This window comes from Pezoporus occidentalis, unplaced genomic scaffold (assembly GCF_034315485.1).
Source record: "Pezoporus occidentalis ecotype Australia unplaced genomic scaffold, CSIRO_AGI_Poc_V1 ctg2, whole genome shotgun sequence".
NCBI classification, from domain to species: Eukaryota; Metazoa; Chordata; class Aves; order Psittaciformes; family Psittacidae; genus Pezoporus; species Pezoporus occidentalis.
Window position 1 is genome coordinate 2,821,520 of NW_026913855.1, and position 25,560 is coordinate 2,847,079.

At 35.7% G+C, this 25,560-nt stretch overlaps 1 protein-coding gene across 4 annotated transcripts in view; it reads right to left on the reverse strand.

Moving 5' to 3' along the window:
• Positions 1-25,560, reverse strand: part of LOC134163125 (cadherin-12) — a 550,087-nt gene that overhangs the window by 118,999 nt on the left and 405,528 nt on the right. For all 4 annotated transcript variants that reach the window (XM_062617684.1, XM_062617681.1, XM_062617682.1 and 1 more), the window contains exon 4: positions 4,740-5,034. In XM_062617684.1, coding sequence (XP_062473668.1) covers positions 4,740-5,034 — 295 coding nt within the window. The remainder of the gene's footprint in view (positions 1-4,739; positions 5,035-25,560) is intronic.

Sequence of the window (25,560 nt, forward strand, 5' to 3'; positions counted from 1 at the left end):
AGAATATTCAAGCCTAAACAGTACACAGCTATTTAATGAGAACTTTTTCCGTTATTTGTTAATAACAAAAAAGGCAGAATAATTGCCATTGTGATCTGGAATTCGTAGATCCTTCCTGAGCAATGAAGAGTTAATCTAGTGGAAAAGGTATGAAATGAAATTACCTGGGAAAGAACGTATGGAATCTATATGTTATGAAATTGATGGGTTTAGTACAGCCTTAGTTGCTGTACCCTTAGCTGCCTACCATAGAGGAATAATGGAAAGAATTTAGAAAATAATTAGGAGACTGTGACAGTAGAAATTACAAATTTGTCATGTATGATACATATGATCAATTAAAATCAGCATAATCAGTAAAAAAATTAATGAGAAATGCAGATGAATTTCTGTGCATATTTTTACATACAAATATATAAAAATATATTATATTTCCCTGAATGTATGCTTAATGCTGGTATGCTCTTACTCTCAGTCATTTGGACTGATAGTTTTAATAAGGAGGTAACCTTGGTTTAAACTCATGATATGTATTTCCATGCTTACATGAACTATATTGCAACAGAAGCTGGCACAGCTGCCAGAAGCAACACCATTGATTAAACTCTACTAAAGGACAACATATTTTGATAATATTAAATTGCAAATGGCAAAATTATAGCCCCCTTTTCAGTCCTCATGCATAAATTTCCATTTCTGGTTTGTTCTACATTTTGGAAATCTTATTAAATCAAGGCAATATTTTCAAATAAAAGTATTGATAAAACCAATCCAGTATCAGAAAAAAATATATTAGAAGTCCAGTCCTTAAGGTTTTATAAGTCTCTTATTAGGCACAGGGTAACAGCATGGCAATCTCTGTTCTTAAAATATTAGTTCTATGTTGTAATCTGACACTACCTGCTGAGTTTCACTGCAGGCAATTTCACATCATTGCCTTTTCCCAGGTAATTACCACCATTAAGGATTCTGCACCCATTTGTTATATGAGCGATACACTGTCAACATTGGAGGTACTAATATCCAATACAGAAACTATGCACACTTGGAAAGTATCGGAAATAATGGGAATCATAGATGGGTCCAGTAGCCTGCATGTTACACCAGTTGGTAACCAAAGGGCTTCTCAAGAGAAGGACTTTTATACCTGTGATTGACTGTCCTCTCTGTCATACATGAGCAGATTACAGAGCATGTATGAAAGGAGCAAGGCCAGATGGCCATTCCAGCCTTTGGCATAGAACAGGTAGGTGTCCTAGTTTGTAGTGGGCTTATATTAAAATTTTAGAGAACAGTAAACATCCTGCTAACATTTTATTCTTAGTAAAAAACATATGAAGGAATTTGGCTCCAAGCAAGGAATGCACCACCAAGTAAAAATGACAATCCTAAAATTATCTTTTTTTTTGAGAAAAATCTAAGACATGCATTGCCATCATCTTTTTTAAAGAGTGGTATTGATTAAAGGGAAAACCAACCAAACCCCAGTGTACAGAAACTTGCAGAAGAAACTTCAATATAACTTCAAATTTCAATGGAAAAAAAATTTCCACCTAAAATATGCATGGAAAATAACACAACAAAGTTATTTGAAAATCTACATTAAAACCTTGGATATGACACATATCTGTAAATAATATATATGTGCAGAAAGCCAGATATTGAGTATCCTACAAACTTCCATGTCTTTGTACCTTTTCTGGAAAAAAAAAAATTCATCAAAGTCCAGGATAAAGATGACACACAGTTTTCTTATAACTCTGTGACTGGAACTCAGAACCTGGGGATGAGTGCTATGGCTTTTCTTCAGCCACCAAAGCTTCAGCAACAGAAATTAGAAGGCCAGAGATATTACAAAACCAAGAATACTACAGCCATGAAAATTTCTAAAATGTGTGTAAGGGGTCTGAAGTACACTTACCTTCCCAAGACTGTCCAGCCCCATGTAATCCTTTGTTATGGCTGCAGACTAGGGTGCCTCAAGTGTGTTTTATACAATTCACTGTATTTCACTTTATCCCAAATGGAACATATACTGTGTGTTTGCAGTGGGTTTTAAGTCTTCAGGACTTTATTAGCTACTTAGCCGCCCTCTAGTTGCCTTTCAACATGAATTCTGGTGTTCAAATTTTGCTCCTTATTACTAATAGACTTAGAATAAACTAGGAAACTGAGTAAACCTTTGCATGTATCATGCAACAATAAAAGACAGCAAGTCACTAGTCAGAGAGGCTAGTCAGGCTTATAGAAATAACTAGGAATGGGGAAAAAAGGTCATGTTTTGGTGCATTTCCCACAATGGAGAAAGTGTGAATGAGTGCAGTTCATAATAAATACTGTTGCAAAAATATAGGAAGTGAAGTTTAGGACATTTGGGAATTGGAAAGTGACAATTAGAAAATGAAAATGTAAAAAAGTAGATGAGAGGAAGAGTTTATCAGGGTTTTTGCCTAAGCCAAGGCAACCATATGCTGCACCAGCTAAAAAATCAAAGTGATTTTCAATGTCAGCCTCAGGCAGTGGGAGGTCTAGGCATCTCTACAGGTGCAACTAAATGGTTGATGATGGGGAACAGTAGTTTTAGATCCTCTGAGAAATATGTGCTTACATAAGGTAGCAAAAGCATAGATAAGAGAGAGTAAGAGAGTGGAGAGACCTACATTAGAGAAGGCACAATTTCCTGGCACATTGCAGGCAACAGAAGGCATTTCTAGATATTTTTGCTGCAAGTAAACCAAAAGCAGAATTTTTTATCATCTTTAGCAACCACTAATTGGAGTTTAGGCCTCCATTTAGGGCACTATTTCCTTGTCTTAACTTCTTCGATTAATTTTCATCCATCTTTGATTTTTCCTATAGAGGAAGATATAAACTCTTATGAATAAATCTTCTGCAGATAGTGATGTGACTGAATAAAGTGAAGATCAAGAGGATGCATTTTTGCCATGGCATCTACTGCTGTTTTTCTAAAGGAGAATAAACAGAAAAAGCATTTCTTTTAAGACATGTGCATGACACCGCATACTCAGTTCCATCTCATTTAGTCAATGCAACTCCCAGTCAATGTAAAAGCCACAATGCATGGCACACCTTGAAGAGAGTTTCCCATGAAATAAAACTGCTGTTAGCATTTTGTCTGCTACTGCATACACATATTTAAGAAATACGACAGGAAGATGGAGAGAAAGCAACAGAATGAGAGAATGATTGCATATATCGTGTTCCACTGTCTAAATAGCATTATTTGTTATTACTTTGCTCATTTCTCTCTGATCAAGTCTTTAAAACAATTTCACAAATAAACATACATTCACTGTTGGGAAAATTATATTCTGAACTTGACACAGAAACAGATTTGAAAATATAATGAATGTTTGCCATCTATAAATAATATAACTGTAAGTGATATCACTGGGCATCTCTACAGGGGCAACAACAGTAGTGCACCTGAACAGTGAATTTATACATGAACCTCTGTGGGTGACTATAATGAACTCTTCTCTATATTTGCATGAGATTAACAAGATCATCTCTACATGTCTACTCATATCACTTTTTACCACATTCTACCACAAAATTGAAAATACTACCTCATTAATTCCATATAGCAACTTTTGTAGGTAGCTAGTTGACTCCTGGATTATCTTTCAAAACATCACCATGTGAGCTGCATAGCTGGAAGTGCAACAGGATCCCTCTTCACATTTCAGAGCCAGAAAACTTCCAAAACTGTTAGCAACTACAGGGAGTATTATATGACTAATACTGGCTTGTGAAGTACTGGGAAAAGACAGCTTAGGAGAGAGAATGGCAATAAACTGAAGCTAGCACTGTGAAGTTAAAGACCTCCCAACCGAGAATGAATTAATTTCTGGTGCCTGCGGGGAAGCTCAACATGCCATCTGGCAGCAGGACACAAGCAGTGTGCTTGTGTTGCAAACACACTGCTCAGGACCACTGCAGAATCAGCCATCAGGCAGGGACCCAAAGGGCCAATTTAGTCTATTCTCCTGCTCCAAAGCAGGATCAGTGCTTTTTATGACTTTTCTGGCAAATGTCTATCATGTTGTGAAAATCTTCAAACAAAAACCTGTTCCAGTTTTTTTTCTTTTTCTTAAGAATCCAATGCACTCAGTATTTTCTTGGACATTAGGTTTTTGAGACCTTGAGCTAGTCTTGCTGAGCCTCTCTGTCCTGTTCCTGCATTGTGGAGGGTCAGGTGAGGGAAATTGTTACTTTCAGCACTCACAGTGTAGCAGGACTTCATAAAGAATTGTCCCCTAACTTACAATTAGGGGATCATGCACGTGCTGTAGGAATTTTACAGCCATGAAAAGATAAGAACAGTAAGTGGCATGAGGCTGTTATACAATCTAATTCTGTACAGGAAACAGCCAACATAAAATAGAGAGGCGAATGCACTTCACCATGTGAAATAATATATGGGGGGTACACAGAACCCCTGGACATTAGCTTACCTGTATGAATATATATATTTTTTTCTTCCTGTTCTCAGAGACTGTCACAGGCAAGAGAATGAGTTTCTATATAAACAAATAAAGCTAAACCAAAACTGGAATCTGTATATTTCTATGCACAGAGTGAGACATTTTGAATAGTAAGTTTTAGAAGTTATATTTTCATTTCATCCTTCTCTTTCTTTTCTCAGCAGGAAATGCACATTGAGATACTTAAGTAATATGCAATTAGTTATCAAGTGTTTAAAGCTTCTTACTCACCCACTGGAGACATTTCTGGGACACTGGCAACATAAGGCCCATCCAGAAACTTTGGCTCATTATCATTAATATCCTGCACTTTGATGATGAATTCTGATTCTGGCTCTAGTGGTTTCTTGGTGTCAACATCCACAGCCTGAGCCCGGAGTGTGTAGAAAGGTTTTTCTTCTCGATCTAGGCTCCTTATGGCATGAATATCTCCTGTGGTCTCATCAATGGTAAAAACAGTGCCAGCACCATCTCCCGAAAGGGTATATTTTACAGTGCCCACTCCCTTGTCCAAGTCAGAATGAAGCTTGAGAACACAAAAACAAAAACCAAAACAAAACAAAACAAAAAAAAAAAAGGAAAAAGAGGAAAAGAACATTAATGGCTTTTTCTAGGTGGGAAGAAAATTATTGGGGTTTGTTTGTTTTTTTTTTTCCTCTTACATAATAAAAGGTGCAATTTCATAAGTAGTCCTTAACGACCTCTATGTGCATGAAAACATTTGGATAGCATGCTATCTAATATTTTTACGCCCATCTAGTACCCAGCACACAGAGCATTTTAAAATCTTACCTACTTTTTCCCATGAATACTGTCCATTAATAAAACTGCAGTGAAGCAGGACTTTGGATTTGTTATAAAATGATATTTAAGACCTAGGATGGAAAACCACCAATAACCACATCAGACAAACACGAGGTGACATGAGAGACTGTCAAACGCTTTCATGGGTTTTGGCTTTCAATAAAGTAGAAGGGAAATATCCAATTTTCATTTCACAAAAAGAGCTTGCCAGAACCCTAAACTCAAATTCAAAGTAAAACCTGGTTTAAAAAAGACAATATACACTTCTTAATTACAGTAAATGCTAAACAGAACTAAAAGTACTACTTCTCACACAAATATTTGATCTGTCCTTTGTTTATATCATGTCCAAATATTTGTTTCTGTCCTTTCAGAGACAGTTACATGGCAATGTGAAGCTAGTATTTCTCTTCCTTATTGGAAGAATACAAAACTCAGTCATTTCTGCTTTACCTCAATTATTTCTGCCTCAAATACCAATATACACATTTTCAGGCTATTTGTACGTTAAATTTCTAGTTCTAATTTGAAAAAAATACTTGAATATAAGTTCTTGGATGTTTTTTGTCCATTTGATCACTGTCTACACCGCTATAATGTGGCCTTAAACACTATTTCAAACGCAGGAGTTTTTGAAATCGTAATACAGTATGATGAACTTCTTTCTCAGGTGCCTTTATCTCTTTCATGCTCATCTTTTAAATATATCTGACATTTCTGAATAGATACTCAAGGTTACATCACTGATGCTGAAACAGTTTTTAAAATATTTGCCCACTTGTTCCACCTAATGAGGACCAGAGAGATCTCCTATAATGGACAGAGGCTGCAATGGAGTTTTTGAGACTGAATTCCCTTAAGCAGTACAGTAAAGTGATTATGGATATAGGCTTTATTTACATGATGTACTGCCCAAGGTGAAACATAATAGAGGAAACATAGGACATGAAAAGAGATTACATAGAAAATGAATTACTGAGAAACTAAATGGTTTTGGTAATGGGGCAAGAAGCTAAGCCCAGAGAAAGAGGTAAAGGCAACTATTAACATTTATAGCTATTGCCTTGAAATTGGAAATAGATCTTTGTGACTGTGGAAGAGGTCATGGTATGTGGGAAGGGCGAACACGAATGTAGTCTCTTCTTTGTCTACTTTTGTCTCAGTGAATGCACTAGATTCTGATCTTCCATCGAGCTGCCCCCTGCATGTGATTTATATTACCCCTCCAGTCTGAAGTACAGCATTTTGCTACTCAGGTATTAGATATTTCCTTGCTTGCAAAATGAAAAGATAATGCATCCTAAGATAATTAATGTGTATTTCTTCCTCTTTGTCTCACAGGCGTCCTCCTGTTTCATTATACCTGCGCAGTTAAAATAGTATTTTCCTTCCATCATCATAGAGAAGCATACAGACACACATGAAGTGGAAAAAAAAACTAAAATCAAAATTCTGATGATAAGAAAGTTCAAAGAAAAAATCTTAGAGATTTATAGGGGGAAAACACATCATTTTCTAGCTAGTATCCCTGTATTACATAAAATATGTTGGGCTTTATTGTGAAGTCTACTTTGTCCCATACTCCTGGAAGGAAGAATATCACAGAGCAAAACAATGTAGTTTCGAAGCAGGGATTTGTAAACAGGGAAGCTTGCCAAGAATATTGTCTGTACTGCCATCTCCTGTCATCCAATTTGGCAGTAAAGCTGAGATTGCTGAGTGTCTCTCTGGTTGCCAGCTGAAGGTTTTATGTTCAACTAGTGAAAAATCAGACTGCATTGCATGTGTTACCTGAGCACTTGGAGTATACTAGAGAGAAATAATTATAGTTGTTTGCCCTATTTGAGGAAAAAGGCAAAAATTATAACAAGAAAGCAGCAAAACAAGGGATCCAAACAGAAGGGGAGAGTGAAATACAAGGATAAGCACAAGCATAGCTTGTTTTTCAAATGCATTTGAGCAAAAAAGCTTTATAACTGGCAGCATTATCAATTCCACAGCTATAGATGTATTTACTGTGCTTCACAAATATCACTCAGCTAGTATAACCTAGGAACCATTCCATTAATTTAAGCAGAGTTATATTGTTTTGCAATAGAAGGGATCTGTCACATTAAACTAATTCATCAAATCCTGCTAATCTGCTGATTTCGATACAGGCTTCTTAGATGTAGTTGCTGGACAAAGGGCAAACGCATGCTTGTTTGTAACCCACATTGAGCCTTGCAATTTGTGGGACAACTCAAGTGTCTAATTACTGTAGGGTCACAGCTGACTGATTTAAAATAACAAAATTTTCCAACAATAAAAGGCAGACAATAGTGATATTCAGATGCAAGGATGGAGAGTGAGAACCTAGCATTAGTTGGACTTGCACAACACTAGAAAATTATCCTGACTTTCAATTTTACAGAAAGCAGTTTAGGCTAAAGAATAAGTGCTTGCTAGTGAGTCTCTGATTTATTTGTTACAAGCTTTATTGTACTGGAAGAAAACCTTTTTTTTCTTTCTTTTGTGCTGAAAAACATACGTAAGATTTGTGAGAGAATAGTTTAATGACCAAGTATCCTGCAATAGTTTTGGGTTTGTGGCCTATTTCTCCTTCTTGCTTGTACCTATTTTCTAATCCTTGCTCCTCTGCGATTTGAGCAAAACTCCAGGGCAATAGAAGAGGTGCTCAAATATTACCTCCCCCCCCCAGTGTGTTTACGTTTCAGAATTACTTGAATTTACTGCAAGAGAGTGGTACAAATGATTGTATTCAGATGGATTTTTCTTACTGTTTTCTCTGGAAATCCTAAATATTAAAAATGCCAGAAAGGTTTGGAAATGTAATGTATTAATTTCTACTTTTTGCTAAAATCTGCAGTTATTCTTACTACTAAAGTAACACATAATTTAGTGTCAGATCTTTGGGCAAATATGCCCCAAGTGTAAAGTTAATGATTTCTTGCAGCAAACTCTTTTTGTTCAGGAAATTATAAGTATTTTTTAATGATGGCAGATAAAGACATATCATCCCATAATTCTTGCTAATGTGTGCAAACAATAACACATATGGCAAAGGAAATGACTGATAAAAAAATAAAGTATGAATAATGAGATGGAGACTATTGTGAAAAAAATTGCATAAATTTATGTAGAAATTATGGAAGTGTTTTTGAATCATATACAATACCATATGCCAAACTGAGACAGTCTACAAGTCCATGTCATCTAGCAATCTGCTTCAGTCTGTAACTAGCTGAAAGCTAGTTTGCTTCAGAGGAGATGAAAAAGTTGGTAACAACACACAAGTACATCTGGAAGAAATGATTCAGTCCTTCAGGCTCCTATGCCCAATTCCTAATAAGCAGTATGATTATTCTTACTTTAACAGTAAATTAAGACCTTAATGCTTCAATAACTCAATGTAATAAACTCCATGTCACTTTAAGAATTCATACATTTGTACAAAAGACTTGATGTTACATACGAAGCCACATGAAAGATCAAGAAATGCATTAGTTAATATACTTCAAGAATTGCTGTATACTCCTAGCTAAATTCAATATGGCAGTAGTATGGATCAAAAGTACTTGTTCCTCAGTGCTGATTTGCTCCTCAGTATGCTGTGCATCTTATCCTCAACTGTTAATCTTTTCTTAAACATGTCAATGACTTGCATTATTAAACTTACAACAATTTGGAAAATAAAATTTGTAAATTCACAGGCATGGGTAAAGAAATCAGAAGAATTTAACAAATTGTGAGATAGTCTAGCCTTAAGATGAAGTAATCACTATACCCTCACAGAGGATGCAAGAACACGGAATATGACATTCACTAACATTGCTGTGATGTTAATTTCACAGCAATACACACTTTGAAAAGTTGTTTTATGAACTGACTGATTTCCTTTCTGAATTTCTCATATATATACAAAAAAAAAAAAAAGAGAAAGTAAAAAAGTTGTAAACATCGAGGAATGTGTAACGTCCCTAAATTAATATATTCGCCCTGTGATATATTCTGAGATTCTAGGCTTTATTTCATTGCCAATTTTAAAGGCTGAAAAAAACTCCACAGTTCAATTTATTTATTGGTAGCAGATAAATTTAAATGCTGTACTGCAGTGCATAGCTAGGCTGAAAATGTTGCTAAATGTTCCAAGATATTAACCCTTCCTTACATGCACATACTAGTTATCCATCTCAAATCTGTCTCTTTACATCATTTTTCATTATGCAATATATTTTAGGACCTTAGTCCATTATTTCCTCTGCCTGTTTCTACTTCCAGGTATCTCCACCTACTCTGTAGCCACCAGGTCTTCTCCCTGTCCTTTCTTGGTTAAGGTGTGCAATAAAAACTGAAAAGTAAAAATAGCCACTCAACTCAAGTATTGCCTAGGACTGTAAACAAGGGATGATGTTCTGAACTGAGGAAAGGAAAATACCTCGTTGTATGGAAAGCATAGATACAAGCAGAACTATTTTGGCAATTCTCTACTAAAAAAATCCTGTGTGTTGGAACAGGGATGCCCATTACAGGAGAGGAGGGTGTAAATGAGCCTAGAGAAACCTTTGATACTAACCACCTAAGAAGACTTTCTAATTGGAACATCGCCCTTTTAAAAGACACTTACTCTACACATATTTTCTTTTGGCAAGAATTCTATGGTCTACACAGACTACACAGTTCCTCTAAAAACCTGATAATTAGATTTTAATGTATTGGTTTCATACAAACTTTTTTTTCCCTTCCCTCTAAAAATACATAAGAGCCGAAAAACTTTCCCAGATAAAAGGGGAGTGCATTTTTCAGACGCAGTTTAGGAAATTGAGTAATAAAACCACAACTGCTGCTAATCAAACCTAATCAAATATTTTTCTTTCCTCTCCTCTCCATAATAGCCCACACCCTCCTTCCCCCTCCATTTAAGGGCAAGGCAACATCAGCTCACGACACAGTGAACGTGTTTCTTGACCCTAAATATCTGGATTACCTAGGTCATCTTCTGAATAGTCAGCATACATTAATCAGGAAAGACTCCAGACTGAAGCTTGTGTTGGGAGGACTCAGTACACTACTACAAAATAGCTCAGTTGAGCAACAATCTGCAAAATAGGCATATGAAAAGAAGTAGCAACTAAAATCATAGAATCATAGAACCATTTAGGCTGGAAATGACCTTTAAAATCATCAAGTCCACCTGCAAAATCACAGAATCAACTAGATTGTAAAAGACCTTTAAGATGAAGTCCAATCATTACACCAGGACTGCCAAGACCGCCACTAACTCATACCACTGGGGGCCTCATCTACAGAGTTTTTGAATACTTCCAGGGACAGTGATTCCATCACTTCCCTGGGCAGCCTGCTCCAATACTCGACTACTCTCTGAAGAATTTTTTCCTAATATCCAATCTAAACATCCCCTGGCACAGCTTGAGGCCATTACATCTTGTTCTATTGCTTCTTACTTGGGACAAGAGACCAACCCCCACCTCACTACCACCTCCTTTCAGGTAGTTGTAGAGAGCGATAAGGTCACCTCTAAGCCCTCTCTTCTCCAGACTAAACAGCCCCAGTTCCCTCAGCCATTTGTCATCACACTTGTGCTCCAAACCCTTCACCAGCTTTGCTGCCCTTCTCTGGACCTGCTCCAACACTTCAATGTCTCTCATGTAGTGAGGGGCACAGAACTGAACACAGTATTCGAGGTGCAGTCTCACCAGTGCCAAATACAGGCAGATGACCACTGCCTGGGCCCTGCTGGCCACACTTTCTGATACAGGCCAGGATGCCGTTGGCCTTCTTGGCTGCCTGGGCACAAGCTGGCTCATGTTCAGCAGCCACCAACCAGCACTCCCAGAAAAATGATGAGGTAACAAAAAAAAAAAAAGGAAGAAGAAAAGAATGATGGTTTTTAAAGGACATTTGGAAAAGATAGTTCTGTTTCCTTTTAAGACTAAAAATTATTTGCAATAGGAAGGGGTGTCTTTCTACCAGCTTTGTACAGGGCTTTTACAAGAAATTCCCATGAACAACTGGGCTTTCTAAGGGCTATTAAAATTTTAAACAATAAAAACATCAATTAAAAGATGTATACATATATATATAAAAAAAAATATATATTCATAAAAAATATACCAATATAAAAAATACTTATTTGGACTAGCAAGCTGTGCATATCTTATCACCATAGCTAATTTTCTCAGGGGTGTATTGCTATGGATTTTTTCCCTATGTTTAGTAAAATTTCTTCTAATTTTTTATAGAAATAGTAATAGAAAACAGCGTTCTGCCTTTTTCAGTATCTTTTTGTACACTCTCCAAATTGGATTAGAGTACTTTCTTATTCAAGAGGAATTAAATAAAAAAGATTTTGTACTCTTTTTCTAATGATTCCTGTTTGGCAAATAAAGCTGAGCTTTATTTAAATTAAAACATCAATTATCCAATTAAATAAAACATTATCTCCTTCCACTATGGGGATTTAGTTTATGCATACTAAGACCAGACTTTTCCAATAATGACTGTGGTTGTCAGTTAGTAATATGATGGCAAGTAAGTCATTAGCAAGGAATAAAAACAGTACCTGACTTGGTCAGGTTCAAATGAATCCTTAATCCTATCATCACTGACTTGAGAGGTCAAGGATTGTTAATTTCCTAATTAATGAATAATTTTGTTGCATTATGCAGAATTCAACAATAACATGTAAAAACACATTCCAAAGTATATCTATTTTTCTTTCATGAAATTATATTGCACAAAACAAGAGGGATGTGGACCTGCTCAAGTGAGACCAGAGGAGGAGCATGAAGCTGATCAGAGGGCCAGAGTACCTCTCCTTTGAAGACAGGGTAAGACAATTGGGTTGTTCAGGCTTGGGGGGGACCTTATAACAGTCTTCCAATACTTAAAGGGTGGCTGACAAGAAATCTGGACAGGATTTATTACAAAGGCATGTAGAAATAAGACAAGGGGAATGGCTTTAAGAAGAGAGAGGGTAGATGTAGATTAGATATTAGGAAATAATTATTTGCTGTGAGAGTGGTGAGACGCTGGAACGTGTTGCCCAGAGAAGCTGTGGATGCCCCATCCCTGGAAGTGTTCAAGGCCAGGTTGGATGGGGCTTTGAACAACCTGGTCTAGTGGAAGGTGTCCCTGCCTGTAGAAGGGGGGTTGGAGTAGATGATCTTCTCCAACCCAAACCATTCTGTGATTCTATGATTTCATGATTTATGATAGAACAAATATTACTAACTAAAAAAAATACACCAGTAAAATAATGAAAGAATAAAAAATCAATCATATTTCATCATAACTTGATTATACAAAAAATTATATATGTAAGTTACAAGTTGCATATATTTCTTATGATGACTTTTATATCACCATTTCAGCTAGAGTTGATGCATACAGAAACTCTCTTAAACTTCAATGTAAGAATCGATATCAGAAGTCTTTTTTTTTAATTAAATTATTCTTACTCAACTTGGTTGGGTTGTGCCATGTATCTTCATTCACTGATGTGGTCTTTTCCTTTCTTTTCACTACTGTGTGCTTGATTCAGCTCTATGGTAAACTATCTGCTGGTTAAAAGGAGTCTGTGCAAGACATCACCTGTTACAAATGAGTGCATTTCAGCTGGCACCAGTGGAGCTGGTTTGATTTACATCTGTGAAAGCACTGGCGCTCCCTCTGTTCCAGTGCCTGGCTATAGTCCCAGTGGGTAAGTGTGAGCATAGTGTTGATGCCTGAAACTGAGAAATGAGGGAAGAGAATTTGCCATAAACAGGGCTCTGGGCTTTCAGCAGCAGATACTTTTATTCCTTTTCAACGAAATAATTATTTTTTAATTTTAAAAACTAAATGAAGTAGAGACAACATTACTATCAAATTCTACATTCTTGCTATTTAGTTGTGCAAGACCCACCAAACTCCCAATGGCATAATTAATTGAAATGGTAAGTATAGAGGGGTTGTGCTCTTTTTAGGTAGTATATACAATTGTAGTATTTCCTTTCTGAACCAGGAATCACTGTAAGAATGTAAAAAAGACCTGCACCTCTCTGGATGCCACATACTAACAGTAAAACATTATTCTGCCTTATGTTCCCTGATGTATCACTTCTACAACATATATAAAAGATCAATGCATGAAAATATGAATTATGCTGCATGAATAAATATAGTAAAATATATACCAGGCATGTAGGAAGTCTTTACATGAGACATGTTGCAAGAAAATTTGTAAGCCACTTATTAGATGAGAGTGTATAATTTCTAATGACTGCCTAATTATATTTACAAAGACAGTCTCTCTGAAGATCACAAGATAACCACTGTTCAAAAAGTTGAGAACAGGCAGAAACTTTCTATTGCAAAGTGTCACTGAAATTCAGCTGTTGGCAATGTTAGATGTTTTCAGTCTAAAATCAGGTGGTTTTGAAGTGAAATGACAAATTATATATTTTTTTTTTCAAGGCTGTGTGAACGGGATCCATTTTCTGTAGACTTATACTCCGTAGATGTCTTAAACTACAAGGTATAAAATCATGGTTTATTTTCATTCTTCTTTCTATGTTAACTACTTGGGCTTTACACAATAAATACCATTAGTGTCAGAGGACAAGTGCTTGAATACCAAATTCAACATGATCAGTATATGAGATACTTCATCTCATCTAATGACATTATGGGCATTTTTTTCTTGATTTAATTACCCATGGAAACTATAGCTACAGCTGCTCAGTGGCATGACTTTTTTACTCTCACAGAAATTGCCCTACTGATGCCAGTGGGAATGCATTTCTGTAGGCTGTAGGATTAGCTATGAATATGTCATAGGGAAGACAGCATACTCTGCCATTCTGCTTCCAAAGATGGACAAAGACAGCTTCCTGCTGATGGCCACCACAGCAAATATGGGTTATGGAATGAAATGCACTGCTAGAAGAGACCATGGTTCTGAGCAGCTTCCCACACCTTCCTTCGGTGAGATTCACTTCACCACCCCAAATGTCTAGAGCTAATTGAATTCCTTTGGACTTCTTTTCATCATACTATCCCATTTAGTTAAAACCGTTGAATAACTCGCTTTTGTAAGCCTGGCTCTTCTGAAATTAATTATGGAAAAGTCATTTTTTCTTTATATCAGTATGTGCTTCAATTCTAGTATGATCTTGGGGGGGGTAGAGCAAAGGCCTATTAAATTCTGTTAGTGCTGATTAAATTTTCTTCTTTTTGATATTCCCCTTAATATATTTTTTAATTGCTTCAAATATTTTTCTTTAATGAATGCATTGCAAATTAATATTAAAAACTCTCTTTCTCATGTATTTAAATTTAACATTATGTTAAAAACAAAAAACCTGTTCTGTAAATCACACTTCCTGTAAAGCTCTGTCAGTTGTCTCTTTGCTTGATAATGACAACCTAGAACACATAGGCAATGACAGAATAGATTCTGCCTCAACCTGTCTATCACTATGACAAGGCATGCTATCATAAACTATTTGACCACTTCTCTTTTCTAAATAGGAAAAAAAACCTTAGTTTTTATCACAGAGGCAAAAAAAAAAAAAAGTCAGTTTTAACACACAGAAGGATAATTTTAAGGTATTTACAGGCACAGAATTTTATCAGTGATACAGAGTATCTATCTTCTGAATTTTTAATCTCTTTTTCTTATCTTCAGTTGGCCCTATAACCCCAGGCAAACAAGCATGCCACAACACAAAATAAAATGCAAAATAATCCAGCAGTCATGAATCAATAATGTTTAATATGTATGAGTGATAGGAATAGAAGGTAGAGCAGAGAAGCTGAAACACTTCTCAATTCCAAGAAAGCGCAATCGTGTGAATCATGTTCCACCTTCAAGAGTCCCTCAGAACAATGCTTTTAAAGGCTGTACTAATGAAGTCACCTTTTTACACAGCAACTGTTGATTTTCCTCAGGTTCCAGAATCAGTATAGGAAAGGGTTGTGGTGTACATATTTCTTTCATTTTGCTGAAACAGTACAGATAGATGACACATGACATAGTTTGCCTTTTCTTCTAGTTTGACTTACAGAAATATTTTTTTTAAGTTTTGCAAAAAAAAAAAAAAAATCTCTTTCAGTGGGGTCTTTTAATTAATTGACCTTTGGATGGGTGAAAAGTAAGTTCTTAAGACAGGCAAAATGGCAAATAGAATTTGTTATTCAGGTTTGGATTACCTAAAACAAGCAGCATTTATATGGCACTATGCAGAACTGAATCAAATCATAGAAATCCTACATATATGGTAAATTATGGATACATTCACATTTCACATATCATTAAGCTGCACTGGGTGCCTTCTTCTTAATAAAAATGTCACACCTATGTACTAACAAGCAAAAGAAAATTCTTTTCCACAGCTCAAGCCTAAATCATTTCTGCTCAAATGGAACAGTTTAATTATAAGTCTGAACAGCGATTGCCTCTGTTGGATTGTCCATGCAATTTTTTTTTTTTTTTTTTGTGTTGAGTTTAGATGAAGTTATATTTTAGCTATAGAATTTATTTGCAAGATTTACTCATACTTTTAATGGATAAAGAAAAAATGTTCTTAAAAATCAATGGAAAATACAGTATAATAGATAAAGAAATTAAAAAGCTTTAAAATTTGGAACAGAAATGGTTGTAAGATTGAAGTAAGACCATTTCCTACAGCTGTGGCTCTACTTATGTATTATACTGAAGAAATAAAAGAACAGCCACCTCTGCTGCTGCTGTTGGAGATGGAGAAGAACAAGAATGCATGGAGTCATTTTTACCCCAGAGACAGAGGGCAACAAGGTTATTGCTACAGAGACATTGGGAGAAGGAAAAAGCAGGAAGTGAAGTAGAAGAGCTGTGTCTGGACAAGTTTATATGCCATCCCTTTTCCGATAGAGCTGCTCCATGAAACAACAGAGGTGTTAATTTGTTCCTAATCCTTCGGCATATGGTTCTTCCAGAAGTCCTAGGGAAATGATTTACATGGGCAAAATCTCTCCAGGATCCAGGGAAACCTAATTCTACCATAAAGCTTAAATCTTGGCCTCGGAAAAGTCAATGGCAAAACTCCCATTGTCTCCAATTTTATTCAATAATTAGGACCTTGCAAGTACTAGTAGAGTACTCTCCTGCAGAGTAATAGCAGGGTACTCTCCTGCAGAGTGAGAGTAAACATGTTCTTTCATTTTTTTTTAATCCACACACTTTAGTAAGTTTTCTTTTCACTTTAAAGTTTTAACAAACAGTATCTTAAAATTAAAAAACAAAAATATTTTTTTCTGAAGAAATCAATCACCATCTTTCCCTCCCTCTCTACCTCCTTTCCTCTCTTTGATCTTCCAGAACCTCAAATAACACTATTTGAAGGTTTCAAGATTCAAGAAATAGGATCAACTGAACAGTAAACTCAACTGAACTGATCAAATAATGCTTTTTGCAATTTTAACAATAAACCTGCATTTAGACAGAAATTACTGTGAAATCATTCCACTGGTGCAGGAGTTACTTGTTATGTGACAGGGGTTTTAGATTTTATCCTTTTATCAATGTACATTGAAGCAAGGCTTCTTAGGCTTCTTTCACTGACAAATGTTGCAGCTATTGATAGCTAAATTCACCTGGATTTGAAGTAGCTGTTAATTATGATCAAGGAAGTCATAGTCACAAAAGGAAGTATTTTCTAGTGTTTTTCTCAGGAAAAAAAAAAAAATTCCTTTGGTTTGATAGATGATTTGCACATGTCCTTTTTGAACATAAAAACAGACTTAAATAATAATAAATTTATTGACTGGAGACCTTCTAAGCATCAAGCATCACCTATTTCCTTTGCTGTCTGCTTTCTTTCATGGATTTGCCATACATGTCTCAAGTTCATCATCTTGGGACACTTGCTCCAAATATAGAAACCAGAACTGATAAACACATTTGTGCCTCTCTAAAAAGCCAATGTAAACACAAAAAGAAGATAAAGAAGAAATTTCTCCTTTGTTTTCACAAAAAAAATTTTACTCACTGAATAATAAAGAATCTCTACTGTGATCAGGCCACTTTAAGAAAACATACAATCTAATGAGAGATAAATTATAACTCTACCTGAAATACACATGTATAGAAACAACATATTTGTTAGGGATCACAGAACACTGGTAACTATTTAGAATCAGATTAATTAATCCAAACCTAATTAGCATCTGTTTGCTAATGAAATTCTTACTCTAGCAATATTTGCATCATAAGTTGAAATAAATTTAACAATAAAGGATAATATAGTCTAATTTCCATAGGACAATAAGTCAACTACTGCAAGAATTCAGTTCATTCAAGAAGGCAATATGTAAACAGAGTGCTTTTGCTTAAACCAAATCAAAGTAACAGGTAATTACTCTTATTGACTTAATTTGCCAAAAATGAGAAACCAAAACACAGTAGTTTTTTCTGTAGCTCATCTTTTTTGAGGGGAAAATACTCTGGATACACAAATTACTGAATTTGTGGAAAGCTAATGTTTCCAATTCTATTAACAATTTGATTACAAAAATATTTCTTTTCAATGCAAAGTTATTTGATAAAAAATCTCTTTTTTTTTCAAGAATACCAGACATTGATTTATCTTCTGCAGAATTGTAATGTATAGATTCAATGCAGTGAAAACTTCCTTACAAGAGTATTCTCTTCTAAATGTTGCTTGAAATTTGTAATTGAAAAGTATTGCTTTCTAGCAGTAATGCAAGCTGTATTTTCCTATCTCAATCAGAAGGAAAGATCTGGGAAATACTTATAATGTGTGGCTATACGAACATAGCAAGTGTAGCTTCTGAAAACTGTGTGCAAGCCACGTGTGGGAAGACATGCAAGGCTGTCCTCTGTAGTATTGCACTTTATGCATAGGGAATAACATGCAACTGCCAAAACCCGTACCCACAGTAGGCACAATTCTATTTGTGCCAGCCACATGCCCCATAGAGCTTGTTCTATTAAAGGAACAATGGGGAGTTTGACTCAATAACAACAGAAAAGGAAAAAGCTTTATGCCCAGAGCTTTCCATCCCTACCTTCACCTTCCCTACCTGCACAGGGAAATAGCCATTCCTGTTAAGCTGCTATGAGATCCAATTTAGAGCTACATCCTTTACTCTAAAACCAAGTCTTTTGAGAGGCTGTCTTAGGGCTATGAAAAGAATACAGTATTCACTTGTAGTGGGCCTTTTTAAGCTTTCAGAATAGATTCATCCCTTTCTGGCATCCAGCTGGCCTTGTTTTGAGTGCTGCAAAATATGCTTCGAAAAATCATCTAGCACAGACAAAAGAAAATATTTAAGCAAAAAAGAGCTTTTGATTTACTGTATGTCTGCCTTAAAAGTGCATATTTTTCATTTTAATGATACTTTACAAGAAGCATGAATTGCTGTTGTGGGATGCCAAACACCTGTCACAATGAAATTTCATGCTACGAAATCATGAATAAACTATGTCCCAGAACACTTACAACCTTATCAGGATGATGTTCTTCTGTGAAAAATCAACTGAATTCTGTATTTTTCATGTATATTTTTAAATAGATAAAATTAGTGAGATACCCCTGCTAAAAATGTTGAAATTCATATATAAATCAAGATTTCTTTGCTAATTTGTTCATTAAGTTAATGACCTTTTTAGGCTGGGCTTAGCCAGAATGATTACCAAGCCATTATAACACCAATCTCACATAAAATAGAAATAATCTTACAATTAGTTTGCTTTAAACAATACTTCTAAGTAGTAGAGTTTTCATTACTGGAACAGCTGGTACCTGGAGCACCACTAATTTACTTTCTTCCTAATTTGATATACCAGCTGCACCTAGTAGCACTGTAGCATTTCTGACTTCCTGAAGCATCTATTTTGTAATTAACTGTGCTAGTACTGTGGACCCCTGGTGACAGTTTTGGGGTTTCTGTGACTCCTTTATTAACAGCACTATGGAACTGACCACGGAGTATGGGATTCCTTGGGATTTTTCTTTTTCAGTAAAATTTCTAATATCTTTATCATTGTAAATAATCCTACTAAAATTCATTCTTAAGTGTTATATGAATGTGAAATGGAATCCATATTTCAGAAGAGAAAATAGGAGAACGGGAAGGCCTCTCTTCATTCCACAAGTAAAAAATCGTTTTGTTCCTGCACATGAAAGAACCTCAGAAATGCTAATTAGCTTCCCCCTCACAAAAAAATCTGATACATGTTTCTCTACTGAAGCAAGTTTTCCCTCAAAACTTACTGTTTTCATTTTTAAGAAGGAGAAACAAGACAAATTTTTGGAAGATGGGAAAATAAAATACAGAGTGTTTTTTCAACTTGCTTGTGATCTGTGAATGTCATGACTTTGACGGGCAGATGAACAGATGTCTCAGCAAGGCTAGGCTGTACAAAGCACAGCTAAGAAGAGGTACACGCTTATCTATAAAGAGGTTATAAAAGAGCAGTTATATATCTTAGATGAAGGATATTTCCTCCCATGACTGAAGTGCAGTGTTCTAACATACATCCCTCCTCAGCACAGGAGCACAGAGATGCACCAGAACTACTGAGGGAAGGTTGTGTGGGGCTTCCAGATGACTTTCCTAAAGTACAAATAAATAATGGTTTTCCCAGTATTAATGACTATGGTCTGTGGGCTGACCCTGCTTCTACACCTACCTCTCTCCCACAGGAGAAGCACCTGTGTCGTGCTATGCTAGGGCAGCAGATACCAGCTCTTTCTCTTAGTCCACTAGAACTCCTACATTTCCAGTACTGACTGGTGTGAAAAGGATGGAAAAACACTTTTTGCTGTAGACAGGAAAAGTAATAAACTAGTCATAGCAACAACAAATTAGCAGCACACACATATCAGCGCTGCAGGGTTTGAGTAGCAACACACTGTCAAAATCCTGGAGGTATTATGGACTTTGACATAGGAAAGTTAATGATGTTCAGGTTCCACAAACCCATGATCATATAAGAACTTCAGATGATAACTGTACATCAATTTACAGAGGGCATTATCAATCCTGCTTACAGGAAGGGAAAAAGACAAACAAAGAGGATACAAAGTAGCTCAACAGTACAATTTGTAAACAAAATTCAGTGAAAATATAGGGACTCTAATGGCAGTACTCTATCTTTTAGCTGCCTTCCAGCACAACAGCAGCTGCAGATGAGCGTAAGTTTGCTTTTCATTCAAGCTGCAGAGCCCCAAACAAAGATCAGAGAAGTGAAGCAGAATAATCTAACTTTATACAGCTTCAGTTTGTGAACACCTGACAAATGATCAATCCCAATAACTCAAGTTGACTCTGAAGAACAGCAGAGATGATGGTCTCCACAGCACCAACTAAAGCAAACTTGTCCTCCTTCCACATGAAGCTGCTCTAGTTCAATGAAGGTTTAAGGATTAAAGCACTAAAGGTCAAAACAGTGGAACCAGGAGGCCCATGAGAATAAAGTCTGAATCATTTATCAGCACAAAAAGTATACAATCAAATGAAGGATCCCCAGCTGCTGGTTTTACTCACACAAACATACACCCACATATTTTTCATATGCTAGTTTTAATAGTTCTTTGCCTGATGAGACATGGAAGAGAAAAAAAGAAAAAAGGGGAAACAAGAAAAAAAAAAAGAAAAAGATGACCTAATGTGTAAATCATATGCATTACTAATAGATGTTGCAAAACAGCTAGCAAATGTTTCCAAATGAAAGAGCAAATGAATTTTACATAGCCAAGTATTTTAAAAAGATGCATTTTATGAGAATCTTAAAGGAAAAAACATGGCATTTTAGACTGCATTCTGCATACAAGATTTCCCTATCACAGATTGTGAATAATGTATGCATCCTTTCTTACCTCTTTCACATATAAAAAGTTCTGAAATACTAATTTTTATAGTTTAGAAAAAATGCAATTAATATTTTCATGAGCACTTATTCAGGAAAAAGTACTGGCCTTCACATTAAAAAAGCATATAAAAAAAAATGTAAGAGCATAAACCAACGCTTAGAAAATTATTTCTGTTCTTCATAATTCCTTTTACCCTTTTCACGTAAAATTTTTCTCTTGAAAAATTATTTTTTTTAGTTGTTATCTTTCATTATGGCAGTGAAAAAAGACTACTTAAATAGAACATATTTCCTAAACCAAATGCATTAAAAAATAATTTTTTTCTTTGTCATGATTCTTACAACATTGCATTGCCTGCTTCATGCTTTGTCTTATCAATCAATTAGGATCAAATAAAAATTATTAAAATAGAAATCTCTCAGTGACTTCAACATAAACTTGATCTGTCTCAAAATTTTTATTCCTCTTTGTGTTTTCTTTTTTCACATTGCAAAAAGTAATGGCTGTGTTCTAACACATATAAGACAGAATTAATCAAAAGAGAAGGCATATGGGCAAATGTAAATTTACTCAGGCTTTATTTTTGACTTCTCCTGTAGACCTCATATGGAGATCACAGACATACGCACACACATACATGTATATACCAGACTCCATGAGTGTAATTTGGCGCTTATTTGTTTAAAAAGTGATTCGACAGTACAGCAGGATATACACATGAGAATGCAATGGAATTTTTTTGCTTAGGGACCTCTCTTGCCTCTATACATTGGAAGCTTATTTCTTCTCACTCAACAGCCTGTCTCTGCTCTGATTTTGTGTAAACCATGCAAAGACTTATCTTTTAGTACCACGATTCCCAAGGATTTTAGTCTATGAGAGCTGTGCATTACAAGAATGAAAACATGACAAATATATGCATATAAATGGTATAAATATAAATCTTAATATAAATACTGCAAAGAGCTACTATAAAACTGAGATCCTACTCTCCTACATTATAGTACTATTCTGCATAGTTTCTTCCTCACCTTTGGACACTTGACTGTATAAATCACTTCTACTCAGTTGCTCTTCTTAAAAGGACTGGAAATTTAACTAAAACTTAGGGAAATAGAGCTGACTAAACATGCCAGCACTCACCCAGCATTGGGTAGTTTCACCGTATCTATTTTTTATTAGACATAAGCTGTATCTATGTTAGCAAGTAACGTGAACCAGTAAGAGTATATATGTAGAAGGAAGCAGCTGATGCTGAGGAACGATGCCCACAGTAAATGCACCTCAGCGTTTTTTTGCTGTGGACAAGATGTCATCTGGTGCAATGGACTAAGTGCCAATTCATGTAGCGCATCCTCTTTGCTTATTTTTATCCAGAAGTGATCTAGTTTGTACTCTTCAAGACTTCTCCCAATGTGAAAAAAAGTACAGTAAGTCTAAATGATCTGATTTGCGTCAAAAGTGCTCTTTAGATCAGAATGAAAACTCTCATGGAGATCTGCCAGATACCAGCTAATGCACAAATGCCATGACTCTGAAACAGATAATGTGTAACATTATCTAGGTGTTCCTGCTCCGGCAGGGCGATTGGACTAGATGATCTTTCGAGGTCCCTTCCAATCTCTAGCATACTGTGATACTGTGATAACTAAAGAAAATGAGCAGCCTTTCAGAATTATTTAATACACAGAGGAAGCCATTACTTCAGAATCAGTCTCTGGGACTGGGCTCCCCAAAGAAACAATGTTAACAATCTGTTCCAAAGAACACAAGTGAAGAAGCATGAAGAATAATGCAGAAAGATTATTACAAGTACCATTCTTTTGATTGCCTGTTTTCTGTGCTATTTTAATAATTTTGTCATCTAGTCTGATGATCCATGAATACAGTAGGCTAGCAGGGAATTGACAGCATTGCCCTTTTCTCCCCTTACATCTTTCCCTTGAGCTTACTTCACCTTGCAGTTACAAATTTGACATTATGAATGTCAAGACTAGGAAAGGACTTGGAAGATAACTGTTTAATCTAAAGAGAATTGCAGTGGCTGGATGTAGAGGAATTTAATCAGCAATCCTTTATTTCATTTCCAGGTAGGCAGATCTGCCCAGCTCTCTCAGTTACTGTGTTATTCAGCATAGGCAGAACACCCTACTATTAAATTCTGACAAAATCAAAGTGTAGAATATTATTTATACTAGAAAAAAATTAAAAAATCAAAAAGATGGACTTTTTAGTCTCGAGAGCTTAATTATAATTTTGATAATTACTCTGACAAGTAATTCAGTCTTTCGTGTGCTTCAACTCCCTTCTTACGGAAATGAACTAATACTTTCTTGCCTCACATAGCCACTGCAAGGATAATCACTGCAACATTCTGATTCCTTAGTGAGGCACATAAAAGCACCTCTCTGAATCTCAGTATTTTATAGAGATGGCAAACACTGTAGAAGACAGAACAATTCATTTTTGTAGGATCAATTATAATTTCTTAAAACAAACAAAGTTCCTACAAACAAGCAAATAGGTTACACATTCTTTTCTTTTTTAAGTGACAATATATCTAATTTTACTGTTCTGTATAATCAAATTATGCTGCAGTTGCCTTATCTGGCAGAATTTTACATTCAGCTTGCTGAAGAAGGAATGATGTAGTTAAGTGCAGTTCAGAACCAGGCCTTATAATAGCTTTCAGACACGGCAAATGAAGCCTTGCAATGAACATGTTAAAATAGTAAATAAAGTGAACCAATCTTCTGTGTATCCCACATGAATGAAGAACATTTCTGGTTCTGTCTTTTGTCATACAAAAAAGCCAAAACTATTGTTTCTGGCATAGATAACAACTGTGTTATTGCCCTTTAAATTTCTGATAATACCAAATTAGTCTATCAGCATAGAAATTACTCAAAATAAATATTTTTTTTATATGCCACAGTAAAGCATACCTTTACTAAAAGGAAATTCTCAGTAAAAGTGGTGTTTCAAGTTTTCAGCATCTTTATTACAGTTCTTAAACTGCACAAATGCTGTCTGCCAGAATTCATTAGGCCTACAGAGGAATCTCCTGATTCTGCAAACACTCATTGATTTTTTTTTTTCTTGGACTCTACCTCTGGCATCAGTTAGAATTAAGCTAGCAGCAGTTACCTGTTGTTGAGATGATACAACTGGATTTGAAAACCATGAGCTATTAACTGGCTTACATAGCAGTGCTGAAAAGTGTTCTCAGATTCTAGAAGATATACATTGCACTAATAACTTCAATAAGATTTTTTTCTTTGCTTGCTCTTTGATAGGTTATGCTTCAGTTCTCACAATAAGAAAAAAATCCTATTGTTAGAGAAATTCTACTGCCCTGCACCACTTTTTAAATTGTAACCCTTAATTCACATGTGCCATAATACATAAATATCTATAGGCTGATGTTTTTTGACAGTTACTCTTTTTAACTATCCAAACATCTTGACACCCTGAAGAAAATATCTTTTGTTCCTGCATTACAAAACATTAAAAAACCTTCACTCTATTCAGCAGAGTAATTCTACATCAACACAAAGATACAAGAGAAAAAAAAGACTCATAACCAGTTGAGGGCTTACTCAGATGTGACTGCTGAAAAGGAACATCACCAGAGAAATTTGGATAGAACAACCACTGATGAATGGCATAGTGTCATTGCCTGGGACTACTCACTGCCATAGTCACAGGGAGAAAAGGTTTTAATAATTAGAACACATTTATTGACATTATTCTCTAACATACTGGAAGAGAAAATTCTCTGTCATCTTGCCTCACCTTAAGCTTCTTCAAAGGACAAGTGGAACCAAGCACCAGAAAAGTGCTTTTGAAGAGAAGAAAAATCACAAGCCTGGAGCACACATCCCTGACAGGCCTAATTCTTATTCAGCCAGCACAGAAAACACCTACTCTGCTTCAATTTTTGTGCTATTCATTTTGTATATAAAGACTGTATGCAAACATATAAAGAACTCTGAAGGTTATTCAGTTTGAAAGACAAATGAGGATTTCTGCCACAGAAATAAAGCAGAAGGTATAACAAAAACTTCTTTCCATTTGTTTTTGCTTTTCAGCTTAACAGGTAGTCAGACTATCATGACATGATTTCAACTCTTATCCACTTTAAGGAGCAATTTTACTTTTGTGAAACAGATTGCAAAATATGATTTAAATGACCCGCATTTTCTAAGAATTAGGTTTGTATAAAAAGTTAAAACATCACAGCAAGAAGATACAGGGGAATATTTGTGCTTCCTATCTGTCTGTCCTTGGCAGCCATGTTTGAGCGCAGGTACCACTACAGTTCAAGGGCTGTAAATGACAAGCTTGCCTGGGAGGTTTCATTGCAC